Source organism: Phoxinus phoxinus (genome assembly GCF_949152265.1).
Source record: "Phoxinus phoxinus genome assembly, chromosome: 11".
In the NCBI taxonomy this organism is placed as follows: Eukaryota; Metazoa; Chordata; class Actinopteri; order Cypriniformes; family Leuciscidae; genus Phoxinus; species Phoxinus phoxinus.
In genome coordinates, this window is record NC_136886.1 from 25,075,606 (window position 1) to 25,091,319 (window position 15,714).

At 44.5% G+C, this 15,714-nt stretch overlaps 1 protein-coding gene across 2 annotated transcripts in view; it reads right to left on the bottom strand.

The window, feature by feature from the left end:
- prkcaa (protein kinase C, alpha, a) overlaps positions 1–15,714 on the bottom strand; it is a 140,156-nt gene that overhangs the window by 49,127 nt on the left and 75,315 nt on the right. For both annotated transcript variants that reach the window (XM_079629470.1, XM_079629469.1), the window contains exon 6: positions 6,784–6,940. In XM_079629470.1, the coding sequence (XP_079485596.1) occupies positions 6,784–6,940 (157 nt within the window). The remainder of the gene's footprint in view (positions 1–6,783; positions 6,941–15,714) is intronic.

Consider the following 15,714-nt stretch of genomic DNA (forward strand, 5'->3'; position numbering starts at 1 on the left):
TTCTTTCATGCTATTTTCCAAGAATATCTAAATAGTTGTTATTTTGAATGTTTGGTATGCATATGCATGTCTTTTAAAGCTGTGAATCTGTCTGTCCTCCTTGGCTCTGATGGATCAGGCACATCAGTGAGGTATCAGTGATTTCATCAAAATTAATCAGAGGGTTATATAAAAAGTTTGACAGGTCAGATTTGGCCCATGGACCATCAGTTAAAGATCCATGATCTAAAAGCAATTAAAGTCATATATTAAAACGTACTCGGTTACTAACGTAACCTCGGTTCTCTCTAGAAGAGGGAACGAGTACTGCGTCGAAGAACGCTACGGGAAAGATATTTCTTTGTCGAGATTGAAGCCTAAAATTAATCCTTAATTTTGTAATAATGTAAAACGCTTTTCTGAAGCATACAACCTAGGCGGAGCAATACAGCTCACCCATTGGCTGCTCTGCCAGAAAAGCACAGCCTATGCGAGGCCAGGACGCTGACCAATGAGGGCGCTTCGCGCCCTTCTGCGTCACCTCCCGCCCAAACAGGCGTGGCCTAGGCCTATAAATACGAGCATAGCTGTCTAACACGCCGATTTTCGTCAATGAAGCGACGCAGCGCGGACACGCACGGCCATGAGACGCAGTACTCGTTCCCTCTTCTAGAGAGAACCGAGGTTACGTTAGTAACCGAGTACGTTCTCTTACGTAGAGTTCTCTCGTACTGCGTCGAAGAACGCTACGGGAACCCCATGTAAAACGCCGTGCGTGCTCTTGGACCGACACAGACACCTAAGGGCGCGCGCGCCCTGGTATACAAGTGCCTACCCCAAGAAGTATAGGGAGAGCGGCTAAATTAGCATCATCCCTTTATAGTAGTGCCTCTTAAGGCATAATAGCATATATATGTAAATATAGATATATATGAGGGGTAATAGCATGCTCATGGGACACATTGTCAGTGAGTGATGCTTAAACATTGAAGTGACCTGGGCCGCAGCGCGGGGCAGGAACACTTATACACATTAAACATTGAAGTGACCTGGGCCGCATCGCGGGGCAGAAACACTTATACATATTAACATTGAAGTGACCTGGGCCGCAGCGCGGGGCAGGACACTAATACATAGTCTTCTAGACCGAGAGCAGTTTAGCCTGCAACGCAGGAACCTCTAGGTTATAGAACCTAATAAATGTAGACGGGGAGGCCCAGCCTGCCGCCATACAGATATCTTGTAACGAGATTCCACTATACCAAGCCCATGAAGAGGCCATGCCTCTCGTGGAATGTGCTCTGATGCCCAAAGGGCATTCCAAACCTCTAGATGCGTAGGCTAGCGCAATGGCGTCCACTACCCATCGAGACAGACTCTGTTTCGTCGCGGCTCGCCCCTTGGAGCGTCCGCTGAACGAAACAAAGAGCTGCTCCGTCTGTCGAAAAACAGCGGAGCGGGACACATAAGCTCTTAATGCCCTGACCGGGCAAAGGGGGCTATTTCCGTCCTCTGAAGCCGGCAGAGCCGACAGGGAGATGACCTGAGCCCTGAACGGTGTGTTGAGGGACTTAGGCACGTACCCATGCTTCGGTTTCAATACGACTACAGAGTCGTTTGGCCCGAACTCCATACAAGAAGCTCTCACTGAGAGCGCTTGCAAGTCTCCCACACGCTTCACTGAAGCGAGAGCCAAAAGAAACACGGTCTTGAAAGACAGGTGTTTCATGTCAACTGAGTGAATAGGCTCGAAAGGGGCCCCTTTCATAGCGTTCAACACTGTAGAAAGGTCCCAAACGGGGACTGAGGGGGGCCTTGGGGGGTTTAACCTCCTGGCGCCTCTAAGGAAACGGACCACCAGGTCGTCCCTGCCTAGTGAACGGCCAAGCGTTGGATTAACGAACGCTGATATGGCAGCCACATAGACTTTGAGCGTGGATGGGGTTCTTCCCTTATCCAATAGCTCTTGCAAGAAGGAGAGAATCTCCGGTTCTCCACACTGAAGTGGTGACAGACCTTGATCTGAACACCATCCAGAGAACACCGACCATTTGGAAGCGTAGAGCCGTCTAGTAGACGGAGCCCTAGCTTGCTCGATCGTGTCTAACACTCCTCTTGGGAGGTTAGCGGGTACCCGTTTATGGCCCATACGTGTAGGGACCAAAGCTCGGGGTGAGGATGCAGGATCGCGCCCTTGGCCTGTGAGAGGAGGTCTCTCCTCACTGGAATCGGCCACGGGGCAGTACTTTTTAGTCGCATCAAAGCTGGGAACCAGGTCTGATTCGTCCAGTATGGAGCAACCAGTAGTACCGAGCATCCGCTCTCCTTGATACGCTCCAGCACTTGAGGCAGGAGTGAGACAGGAGGAAAGGCATAGAGCGGACGGCGGGGCCAGACTCTGGCCAGCGCGTTCGCGCTCTTCGAAAAGAATTCTGGGCAGTGAGCGTTCTCCTGGTTTGCAAACAGGTCTATTTCCGCTCTGCCGAACCTTTTCCACAGCAGACGCACTGTCTGTGTGTGTAGGGACCACTCTCCCGTAGGAACATTGTTCCGTGAGAGTCTGTCCGGGCCTACGTTCAAGTGGCCTGGCACGTGTGTTGCTCTTAACGAGCGCAGGTTGTGCTGGGCCCACACCAGTATGCGTTCCGCTAACCTGAATAGGTTTCGGGACCTCAGGCCACCCTGGTGGTTTATGTAGGCTACTACCGACACGTTGTCCGAGCGGACCAGGACGTGGTGTCCTTTTATCCGGGGACAGAAACGCCTCAGCGCAAAGTCCACCGCCATCATTTCCAGGCAGTTTATGTGCGGTAGTTTGGCTCGCTCTGCCCATTGGCCAAAGAGCGGTCTGCCGTCGAGCAGTGCTCCCCAGCCTGAGGTGGACGCGTCCGTGGACACCACCTTCAGGCTCGAGGAAGTCCCCAGGCTTACACCTGACCGGTACCAGTCTGACGCTCTCCATGGTGTCAGGGCTGAAATGCATTCCTGAGTGACCTTGAGGCGATAACGACCGTGTAACCATGCTCGGCGCGGTACGCGCGTTCTCAACCAGAACTGTAGTGGGCGCATGCGCAGCAGGCCCAACTGCAGCACTGTAGAGGCTGAGGCCATGAGGCCCAGCATTTTCTGAAATCTCCTGAGCGGCACTATGTGGCCGCTGCGGAAGGATTTCGCCATTTGCAGGGTATTTCGCCTGCGCTGTGATGACAGGCGTGCTGTCATAGACAGTGAGTTCAGATCCAGTCCTAAAAAGGAGATCCTTTGACTGGGAAACAGTGAACTTTTCTCCCAATTGACTCTCAGACCTAAGCACTCGAGGTGATCGAGTATTAGTGTCTTGTGGTGAGCGAGTTCTGACGGAGATTGAGCTAGAATCAGCCAATCGTCCAAATAGTTCAGAATTCGAACGCCTCGGAGTCTCAGGGGTGCCAGCGCCGCGTCCATGCACACTGTAAATGTACGAGGTGCTAGGGATAGGCCGAATGGCAGGACTGTGTACTGATATGCCCGGCCCTCGAAGGCGAATCTCAAAAATCGCCTGTGACGTGACGCAATTTGTATGTGAAAATACGCGTCTTTCAGATCTATCGCCATAAACCAGTCTCCTCGGCGAATTTGCGCGAGGATTTTTCTGGTCGTGAGCATTCTGAACTTCCGCTTTGTTAGCGTTTTGTTCAGACGCCTTAGATCCAAAATGGGTCTGAGACCCCCGTCTTTCTTCGGTACCAGGAAATATCTGCTGTACAGACCCCCTTCGCTCTGAGCTTGAGATAAAGGCTCTATGGCCCCTTTGCTCAATAGCTTCGCTATTTCGGCTCGAAGTAGATGTGCTACTTCTGTTTTTACCGTGGTTTCGACTTTTCCCGTGAAACGGGGAGGGCGTCGATGAAACTGTAGCGAATAGCCTCTTTTTATAGTCTCTAGCACCCATTCTGAGACCCCGGGAAGTCTTTCCCATGCATGTGCACGTGTGACTAGGGGTTGAATGTAATCTGGGCCCTGGTCGCGAAATGGCGGCGACACGAGAGCAACCGTGTGCTGTAACATGGACGCCGTGGCGTCTGAGGCGGGGGACATGTTTAACACAGTATGCGTCCCGCGCGCGCTCTGTTCTCTGAGTTGAGAGAGAGCACGCGGGGCGAGCCCTACGGGGCTCGTTATGTTTGTGAATAAACGTGGGCGCTTGGTGGCGGGCACATTTATAACACCGGGGACACTGTGTTTGTGTACTGACTGACCGTTCGTTAGTTTCGTTTTTACAGAAACCGCGGAACGTGCAGTGTGTAGTGGTTGTGGGCACTGGATAGTGGGCACGCTCACTACATGTAAAGCACAACCGGCATGAGCCGATTTTATGTGTGCAAACCCTGTGTTGAACGGGGCTGTGCTTGTGTGAATGAATGGGCACTGGGTGGGCATTGCAGTTACACACATTACACCATCGGCCTTGGCCGGAACACCAGAAATTAAACTCTTTTTTAGATTTATCTGGGTCGCCGTGAAAACGGCGTTTGTGTGCAGGCAAACGGGCTTTACGGCCGGTTTGTTGGCTGCTAAATACACTGGTACAAACACGGAACTTAGGGCTGTACAAGCGAAAACCTTTGGTGGAAGTCCGGCCGCAGCGGGACCCGAACACCGTCTTTTTCCTAGCAGGGCTAGGATGGCGCCGAGGCCTCGGGCTTGAGTGAGATCTTGGGCCGAGGACCACGCGGTGGCGGGCGGCGTCCGGCGGAGCGAGACCGTGGTCTCTCTCGGGCCTGTTGCTGCTGGGCCGGTGCGGCGGGCGCGGGGCGCTGCTGAGTTCGGGCAGGCGGCTGTTTAGGGCGGCCTGTTGCGGAACTGGAGCGCTTTGGCAGGAAATGTCTCATGGCCTGCGAAGTCTTCTGTACCTCGGCGAATCGGTCCGCGAAGTCTTTCACGGAGGATCCGAAGAGGCCAGTCGGTGAAATGGGAGCGTCGAGGAACGCAGAGCGCTCCGACTCCGCCATTTCGGAGAGAGTCAGCCACAAATGTCTCTCGGAAACAGTAGCTGAGGCCATAATCCTGCCGATGGCGTGTGCGGCGGACTTTGTAGCGCGAAGAGCGAGGTCTGTGGCGCTACGTAAGTCCGGAACACTGATCGCGCCCGGGCCTTCCTCGTCTAGCTTGCAGAGGAGGTTAGCCTGGTGGATTTGGAGCACCGCCATGGTGTGCAGCGCCGATGCAGCTTGTCCGGCGGCGGAATACACGCGGCCGTTCAGAGCTGACGAAGTGCGGCAAGCTTTAGATGGTAGGACTCCCTTAGCCCGCCGTCCAGCAGAGGGTGGGCAAAGGTGAGTCGCTACAGCCTCCTCGACCGGGGGGAGAGCGTGGTAGCCTCTGTCTCGAGCACCGTCCACTACGGAGAATGCTGGCGAGGCAGAAGTACGTACTCTGGCTGAAAATGGCGCCTTCCACGATTTCGCTACCTCTTCGTGAAGCTCAGGAAGAAAGGGTGCGTGTCTGGAGGGGGGCGCAGCGCGGTCTCCAGCGAGGAAGCGGCCATCCAGCCGGTTGAGTGCAGGTTGTTCGGGCGTCGACCACTCGAGGCCGAGGCTCGATACGGCCTGTGTGAGCAGACGCATCAGCTCTGCTTCGATGCTGATCTTCCCTCCTCGACGTTCCGGAACGGCGGGGGAGGGGAGGTCCACAGAGCTCGCCCATCCCTCGCTCTCCGAAGCGAGAAGCGAACAGCAATCGTCATCCCCCTCTGATACGGCGTGCTGGTCGTCCTCCATAACGGACAAAGCGGCGTGCTGCGGCTGTTGTCCGTCGGTGAGCGACTCAAGCGACACGTTGAGAGGAGCTAGCGGCGGTGGCGGCGGCGAGCTCCTCGTGGAGGGAGGTTCCGGGACCCGCTGAGCGCGGCGCTTTTTACGGCGCGGCGCTACAGGGGGCGGTTGAGCAGTCTCGGCGAAAGATGCAAGGCGAGTCCGCAGAGTCGCGATTGGCATCATGTCGCAGTGATGGCAGCCGCCATCACCGAGAGCGAGAGCTGCATGTTCCTCGCCCAAGCAGGAAACACACAGTTCGTGGTGGTCCCCGTCGATGAGCGCGGCTCGGCAGGAGCCGCAGGAAACGCGAGACATCTTTAAAAAGACACTCGTTGCTCTTTTGTGAGGAAAAAAATGTGTGCCGCGGTAGGCGAACACACACACAAAACACACACAAAACTGAAAGGATATTCCACGCCGGAGAAGCGCAGCAGGGAACGGCGGCTGAAGGCGGCGATGACCAGCGGCTTCAGGTAAGGGCTCGTCCTGCTGAGGTGCTTGTTCCAAACGGCTGTGGCGGCTCGAATCAATCCAGCGATGCGTGCAGCTTCGTTGAATTTAAGAAAATCGGCGTGTTAGACAGCTATGCTCGTATTTATAGGCCTAGGCCACGCCTGTTTGGGCGGGAGGTGACGCAGAAGGGCGCGAAGCGCCCTCATTGGTCAGCGTCCTGGCCTCGCATAGGCTGTGCTTTTCTGGCAGAGCAGCCAATGGGTGAGCTGTATTGCTCCGCCTAGGTTGTATGCTTCAGAAAAGCGTTTTACATTATTACAAAATTAAGGATTAATTTTAGGCTTCAATCTCGACAAAGAAATATCTTTCCCGTAGCGTTCTTCGACGCAGTACGAGAGAACTCTACGTAAGAGAACTGATGCTACAGTAAACCTATATGGAAGATTATAGTAATGGGTAAAACATCAATTAATAATACAATGTTCATGCAGATAAAACTAACACCAATGACATATTAATCCTGAATTTCAGGATGTAATAAAATGGTGGGACTCACAATGTAAATGACTCATTCCAAGCTGGATTCAGGGAAGAACGGATGGTTTTTGTTTTCTGTTTAGTCTCATTTTTAGGGTCTGGAATTAACTTGAGTTTTACATATGGATCAGACAATCCATTCGGGTCCATTGGAATCATGTTCTTGCCTTCTCCAACTGCAACAAACAACATCCCAAAAAAGAGACCAAATCAGAATTACAAAAATAGAAATATGTAAATAAAATAGATCAGTGATGCTCATAAACTCTGAACTGTGACATAATATGAAGAACTGACTTCATATTACACAAAACATTCCAGATCAGGGCCATGCTGTCAAAGCAGAAATGCACGCAGGTCATTGGCGTTTTTTGTTGTTGAAACAATCGTATATAAAAACATTTCATAACTGACTGTCTGGTTTAGAATGCTACTTTATATGGGTACACATGACCAAATAGCACACAAAAATATTGGGTTTTCATGTTTAATGGGACATTCCATAGACAATGATTTTTATACTGGTCAAACTGTTTATTTTATTCCCTAACCCTACCTAACACACACACACACACACGTTGGTGCAACTACATTATGAGGACTCTCAATAGGCATAATAGTTTTTATACTGTAAAACTGTATTCTATCCCCTTACACTGCCCCTATCCCTAAACCTACCCATCACAGGAAACATTCTGCATTTTTACATTTTTAATAAAACATTGTTTTTTATGTTTTTTAAGCTATTTCAATTACAAGGACTCATAAACCACCTTTAAGTTGTAATACCAGTGTAATACTCGTGTCATTATACAAATTTGAGTCCTCATAAATCACATAAACAAGCACACACACACACACACACACACACACACACACACACACACACACACACACACACACACACACACACACACACACACACTGCATAATGCAACACGGAAAGACCTGCCACACATTTCCTCTACTCAAATCCACAGGAAGGTTAGAATTTGAATATATAAAAATGTCACAACCTAAAAGGTAAATGCAAACATGCGGCATGCCACTAAAATTTGTAGCAGTAAATATAATGTACAATAAAACTGTGGAGGATCTGTGGAGGGATTTTTGTATGTGAAGGAGACACTGACATATTACAACATCTAACACACACTCTGTCTGAGAATGCAAATATCAACATTGACAACCTGAAAGGCTGAATTGCCTAAGTTTGACAGGTAGAAGGCGCCATACACTTTTATGACACCACAGCGGTGTATGCATTTGTCTTTTTTATCCATCCATCCAATTTCAAAGCACTTTATTGGCATGACAATAGACACAATACCACAAACCATCAATTCAAAATCCAATAAAACAGAGTAAAAATGCAAAAGAATAGAGCTAAAATGGAATAATAAAATAGCAAAAAGTAATTTTTTCTAAAGACATGGCATTCTAACATTTACATTTAAAAAGAGCTCTAATTTGACCGTTCGCAAAGACCTGCCCCCCTTAGTTACTGTCGCTATGCCCGACAAGCTACGCCGCTCTCATGCCACACCATGTTCTCACACAGTGAGAAATACATCGTGGAGCAGAGAGGAGACTGACAACACACTGACAGACCAGGTTACTTTTCGGTTACTTTTGATATTAAACGTATTAAACAAAGTCTCACCTTTTTAAATTTGGTCATTTTTAAAAAGAAATTTAAACAATAAATACCGTTTTGTGGCTCTTTAATGTGTCTGTCAGATCTCTGTAGAGCCTCAGTTAAAGCTGCTTCTGAACCGATCATCTCTTCCTTCTAGTTAATTTATAGCATCAAATAAACATGAATGAACATAACATTTCTTTTAGTCATCTGTTTTTCAAGTTCAAATTCTCCCATGTTAATCTACTTAACTCTCCTGACTGCTTTGTCCGACAAAATGGCGGATGGCGAAGTATGATTGGTCAGATCACCTGTCAATCAAGCTCCCTGCGAAGGGTCAATTTAACTTACCACAACAATTTCTAGCCTGGCACAGCTTAGCCATAGGTGTGTGAAAATGAATTTAGATGTACAGGTAACACAAACACAGACAATTGTGCTGAATGAAACTGTGGCATGCAAATTTAAGCCCATAAACAGATCATCAAGGAGAAAAAAAAGCTCAGCGTTCCTCCCTTGGGCCACCCCTACAAAATTAATCCCATCCCCAGCCCCATCCACACTACTGCGTTTTCGTTTAGAAACGGAGACATTTTGCTACGTCTGCACCTCCCGTCCAGACTACAACGGCAAAAACGAAGACCTAAAACGGAGAAGTTTAGAAACGCTGCCGACCCCGTTTTGCGTTTTGAATCTCCAGAGGGCGTTTTAGTGAAGATGGTCAAACCGGAGGACTTTAGAAACGATGACGCAGAGGCTCACGCTCGGCTCTATGATTGGATGTCATCAGTCATGGCGTATCCTTCCCTGATTCGTCAGCCACCCATCACATGACCCGTCCCCGGGAAGAAAACATACAAAAACAGCCTGGACTACGTAACGTTAGTGACTGCAACATGGATAACGAATTACAAGCGTTACTGACGTTGATGTCTTTGCTAGCAGCTGTTGTGCAAGAAAATTCTGCATTTTACAATGCTACAACTGCCTACATGCGCCTGTTTACACCGGCACGCGCATGCCCAGTGTTGGTGAATGGTCATGTGATCCGCGTTTTCAGTTGTTTTAATGTGGACGGAGATTAATTCTAATACGCAGCTAAAACGCTGCAAGATCGTATCGAAGAACGAAGGAGATCGTATTCGTTTTAATTCTCTGTTTCTAAACTAAAACAAAACACAGTAGTGTGGATGAGGCCCTAGAGTAAATGTTTTATAACTCTTATAACTACACTCTGAGGTCTTCCCCTCAGAGGTGTGATGTATGATGGTTTATCTTCAAACTAAAAGTACATTACATTGCCAAAAGACATCACCTTCTGAATAATGGCTTTTGGCTATTCCAGTAATTCCAGTGATGATAAATCTTAATGCTATAGATTACACAATGACATTCTAGAGAATTATGTGCATCCAACTTTAACGCAACAGCTTGATGAGGATCTTTGTACAAAAATTACAGTGCCTGTACACTACAAAGTGAAGTCCATAGAAACAAAATTATTGTATAGAGTATGGTAAAATGTAATGGGCCTACACAAAACCCAAACCTGAAACCACATTGAGCACCTTTGAGATGAACTGGAACAATGAGCCAGGCCCTATCACCCAATGTCAGTGTCTGACCTCCCTGATGCATGGAAATCACACTTCCAAAACAACTTCCATTCTTTTTGGAAGCCTTTCTACAAGATGGTGTTCAGGGATTTGCTGCCATTCAGAAATATGATGGGGTGTGGTAACCCACTCAATAACCAAAACTGGCAAGTACAGCCCCTCCAAATATACCATGGTTAATGGAAAAATATAGAATCAGGCTATTAATAATTAATTATATACATCGCACGTCCTGAGCTTTTATAAGCACTAAGTACCCATGCAAATTGAACAGACCAATTACCACCACAATGGAGCACGTTTATTTAATTGTGCATGAGTGACACAGTGTACTCTGCGCCTGTTCACCAGCATGCTCCAAAAGTGTGATAAGATTTGCACAAGCGAACCATACCTATCGCAAAGCTGATGATAACATGTGCAACCCATCTGAATTCTATTGAGAATTTACCACTTTTAAACGCTATGGAGAAAGTCAAACGTGATTTAAAACCACATAAACTAAAAAGACTTTATCTTGCACCAAAATAACATCATCTTGCACCAATATACATTAAATGTTAACATACATGTAGGCCTATTTATTGTGGTAAATTTTGACTAACTTGTACAATTTTAAATATATAATCTGTTTAGGGAATAGATGTTTCACTCTAGATTTATATTACAACTGTGGCATGCTGTAGCTATAATTACTAAGTGTGTAGGCTGCTAAACAATAAGTTCTAATGATGACTGATAGGAAAACCTTGCCTTCCAAGAGTTTACGGAGACAACCTCATTAAGAGTCAGATGAATTGTTAAGGAGAAGGAAATACATGTTATTATTTCAATATACTTAAATGTCAAGTAAAGTTAGTTTGAGTTCCCATGGCACTTTGAATTAGAACCTTCTGTCAAATACATTATCCTATGTAAGTATTTGTTAACTAGGCTATTATTTTATTGCAGTTATGTTATCAACCAACTTTAGGGAGCAATCCCTGGGACCCCGCTAAAACGGTTCACTTCAACCCCCCTAATGTTCTAAAACTACACCATTGTATGTACACTATAGACAAATGTAGGTGGACACCCCCTTATATTTAACATACTATTACTGCAAACCAGTTAAGTGCAAACCCCACCCTGCATCCAACTCTGAAGATTGCATTAGTCATTTCAATCACAATGCTGAATGCCTACACAATGCTGAAAAAAACTAACCACTAACCCTAACCTAAACCACTGTTTTTTTTCTTTTTGTTTTTTTCCACAATTGAATGCATCCTTGATTTCTGAACTCAGAAATGAATCCATGAATTCTGAACATTTCTTTTTTTTCATGGTGACTGCATGACCAATTAAATTCACCATGGGCAGGGTTTGCACAGAACTAGTTTGCAGAGGAAAAAACACATTTAATATAAGGGTGTGTCCACATACTGGCTCATACTCATACATTTCTGGTTAGATAATTCCAGGTATTTCTGCTTGCATTATTATGTTACTCTTCTAACTTGTCATCCTTCTCACCTCAAGCTTTACATGGTTGTAGAGACGTTTAAATATATTTGACTTTATTTAAATATATTGATTTAGCATACAGAACTGTTATAGCATATATAGCAAATCTCAACTTTCAAAATCGAACTATATATTATCACCCAGCTCTTTATATAAAGTGTAATATATAAGTATGTCTTATACCCATGTAGGGCGATATCAAATGCTTGATTGCTAATATTGTCATAAAATGTAAACTATATTATTGCCCAGCTCCAGTCTGCTAAATGTGACTATAAGGCATGAAGATATTAAGATATTATAAACATTACCATCATGATTTTCTGTAAAGCTGCTTTGAAATAATGTTTAATGTGAAAAGAGCTATATAAATAAATTTGGCTTGACTTGTCACCATAGACAACACACCACATCATCATCACTACCATAAACATACACATAACATATGCACATATGCACACGCCAACAAGCAAATGCTGTTCTCTACATGTACAAGCGCATATGTGTGAGTGTGAATGCAGCCTGTGATCTATTCTTGAACTCATCGGTCTGACATTCTGCTAATGGCATTTTCTTCCTCAGCCAGTGAACGTCACACAGACTAAATCACACTGCAGCTGTGTGTGTGTGTGCGTGTGTGTGAGTGTGTGTGTGTGTGTGTGTGTGTGTGTGTGTGTGTGTGTGTGTGTGTGTGTGTGTGTGTGTGTGTGTGTGTGTGTGTGTGTGTGTGTGTGTGTGTGTGTGTAGTTAGCTGGCACGTTGTAATCAAGCTGATTGTGCAGGTGCAGCTCCGGCAGACTTGGGCCTTCAGGCTCTTCGACTGACAGCACAGTTATAATACAGAGCTCAATTCAGCTGTACAAATGCTATGCACACCAAATGTAATGTTAAGGGTAACAGAACAGGCTAGTGACATCAAAACAGAGTATCAAAAAAATCAGCATCTGGAATTATCCATATTATCTCTGAAAAAAAGGTTTTAGAGATGCACCGATTACAATTTTCTAGGCTGATTCCGATTTCCGATTTTTCATTGAGTTTGACCTGCCGATTTTAGCTGATTCAAATTTCATTTTTTCTAACCACTTTACAGCACACATAAATATTTATTTTCTATATATATATATATATATATATATATATATTATAAAACACCATATACTTTTACCCAAACTGAATAATAAAAACAAGTTTAAATGCACACATTTTCTATAAATATTTTTGAGTCTTCATTTTCTTTACTGACATAGCCTACTCCAGTTCTTGTTAACACTAGAAGTGCCAGAATTCCATAACTACTAGAACTCATTTTGACCGCTAGATTCCAAACTCTATGGGCCCTATCTTGCACCCAGCGCAATTGAGTTTGTACACTGACGCATGTATCATTCATATTTTGCACCCGCGCACAGCGGACGTTTCCCTCCACAGACGCACGTCGGTAAATTAGGGAATGAACTTGCGCTCGCGGGGGCGGTTCAGCGCAAAGAGGAGGCGTGTTCCAGCGCAAAACTTCCCTGGTGCTATTTTCCAGTTTTAGAAAGCAATTGCGCCACTGACCAGGAAAAAAACAGTCTAAAGACAGTGGCGCGTTGCGCGTTAGTGATATGGTATTTTAAGGGCGCGTGCTTGGCCATAATAGCGTGTTAACGCACATCCACTTTGATTCTCTAATATAAACAGACGCAGCAGTTTTCATTTTTGCAAATCATACATTATTACAAGGAAAAATATTAACACACGAGGGAAATCATTGTTGTGTCCGTGAAGATGTGAAAAAGATCTATCTAGATTAAAAATAAATAAATCTAGATTAGGCTACACATTTACCCAAATTATACGCCTGTTTAACCGAAGCTAATTTGGGTGGGTTTCTCCCAATGTCACTTCCCTGTGTTTTACGGCCCTGACGAGAACGTCGGCCTCCTCGGCTGTGAACCGCTCCTGGTGTGCGCTGGCAAATCCGCCGTTATAATAGCAATCCGCCATGGAACAAGCGCGCCTGCTCTTAAAGGGAATGTGAGAGGACGCTCTGATTGGTTTATTTCACATTACGCCCAAACCACACCTATGAATAATGAAGCTACTTCAGACCAACCCCTTTTAGATTTGCGCCAGGCGCAAGAGTCATTTATCCCGCCGGGAAAATAGCAACAGCACCGGGATCCGCCCACAAAGTTACTTGCGCTTTGCGCTTTGACACTTGCATTTCAGATCGTTAAAATAGGGCCCTGTATCTTTAATGATAAATATCCAATTGAGAGATTAATGCATTTATTGTATTAGGATATCTTTTAAAAACAAAACAACACCAAACTGTACATTTAAACAAGTTTAATCATACATTTATAAATAATAATATCATTAGTAGGCTAGCCTACCGTAATTATCGCATATTCACAACAGATAGGCTATATTTTTCCATATACATTCAAAATAACTCAAAACAAGATAATAACAACTAAAAGTATCTTATTTAATTATGAAACATTTTATTTTAATATAACAAAAGAGAAAATAGTCTAATAACTTGTATATAATAGAGAATATCTACGTAAATAGATAACGTAGTCAGGTATTATTAGTCTATTTCTGATCAACAAATTTAATCTAATATACTTTTTGTTTGTAGAAATTAGCATATATGCTATTTCGACAGATAGGCTATATTTCAATATCCATTCAACATAACTCAAAACAAGATAACAACAACTAAAAGTATCTTATTTAATTATGAAACATTTTATTTTAATATAATAACAGAGAAAATAGTCTAATAACTCGTATAATAGAGAATATCTACGTAAATAGATCACGTAGTCAGGTATTATTAGTCTATTTCTGATCAACAAATTTAATCTAATATACTTTTTGTTTGTAGAAATTAGCATATACGCAAACACTCAGGACTGCTACTGACCTTTCTGTTGACAGTGAGAGAGACAAAGATCAACCGCGGGAAATGTAACAAAAGAATACCGCGAAATTCAGTGCGGTCAATATGACAGTCTATGGCCGAAATAGGTAAATATGTTAATTTGTTTTTTTGCCTCATGTGTATATGAAAAACATTTTAAATGAAAATACAGACACTTTTAGGAAAAGTCAGGAACCAGGAGTTTTTTTTTTCTTTTTCTAAATGTTATTGCAGATATAAAAATCAAAACGTTCTAAATGACCACCATGGCCGTTCTAGTGTTAAAACAAACTAAACATGCAAATTCTGTGCATTTTGGGCACTTTTTCTGTGAAATAATTTTTGTCCATCAAAAGTGTGCTTTCACTTTAATTGAGCGTAAGCAGCGCAGCAAAAATAGGCGCCGAAACCCCTGCTTCACTGCTGCTCACGTGACGCTCCTGCTTGACGCTCACGCCGCTGCTCCTGCTCCCAGTGTGAATGCACTCACTGAATAACATTCAGCCGGAAAAATACGCGCTGCTCACGCTTGCGTAATTCACAAGGTTTCCTACATGTGCGTTCCGTATTCACGTGTGATACTGATGTTGCACGATGTTAATCATGCGGCGCCCAAGTGCATTTAACCGGCATAAAATCGGCATATGTCAGACTGACCGGCCGATCACATGAAAATCGTCCAATTCCGGTCACCAGCCGATCAATCGGTGCATCTCTAAGTTTCATTTAATTTAATATACAACACTAGATAGTAGTTGCTTAAGTTTGATACTAGCCACAGCCTCAAACAGCATACCAATGGACTGGACTGTTCACAGACCCAACTGATGCACATTGCAAATTGGAATGCTTAACACAACGTCCATGACTCAAACAAAAATAAAATTTCACTGACTGTATAAAAAAAAAATATTATTCATGTCAGTGTCGATGAATGTAATATTTAATTAAAAACATTTCAGAAATCTTTATTTTTTGACATATGTAGAACTAAATCACTTCTGATTTTATAACTTATTTTACATAAAGTATTACATAAGTTGTCAATTAGTGCCTTACTCAGTATAAGTCATGAGACAGAGAAGTGAAGTACTGAACAAAATATTGAAAATATATTTTCACATTGTGTGTGCACAATACACATTTACATTAAATATGATTAATTTTCATTTAAATTATTAATTTATCTCAACTGTTCAAGCTAATCTGTTTTCTTTTCATATTGTCAGCCATGATTTTTGCTTTTCTCTACTTTCCCTTTCAGAGGGGAAC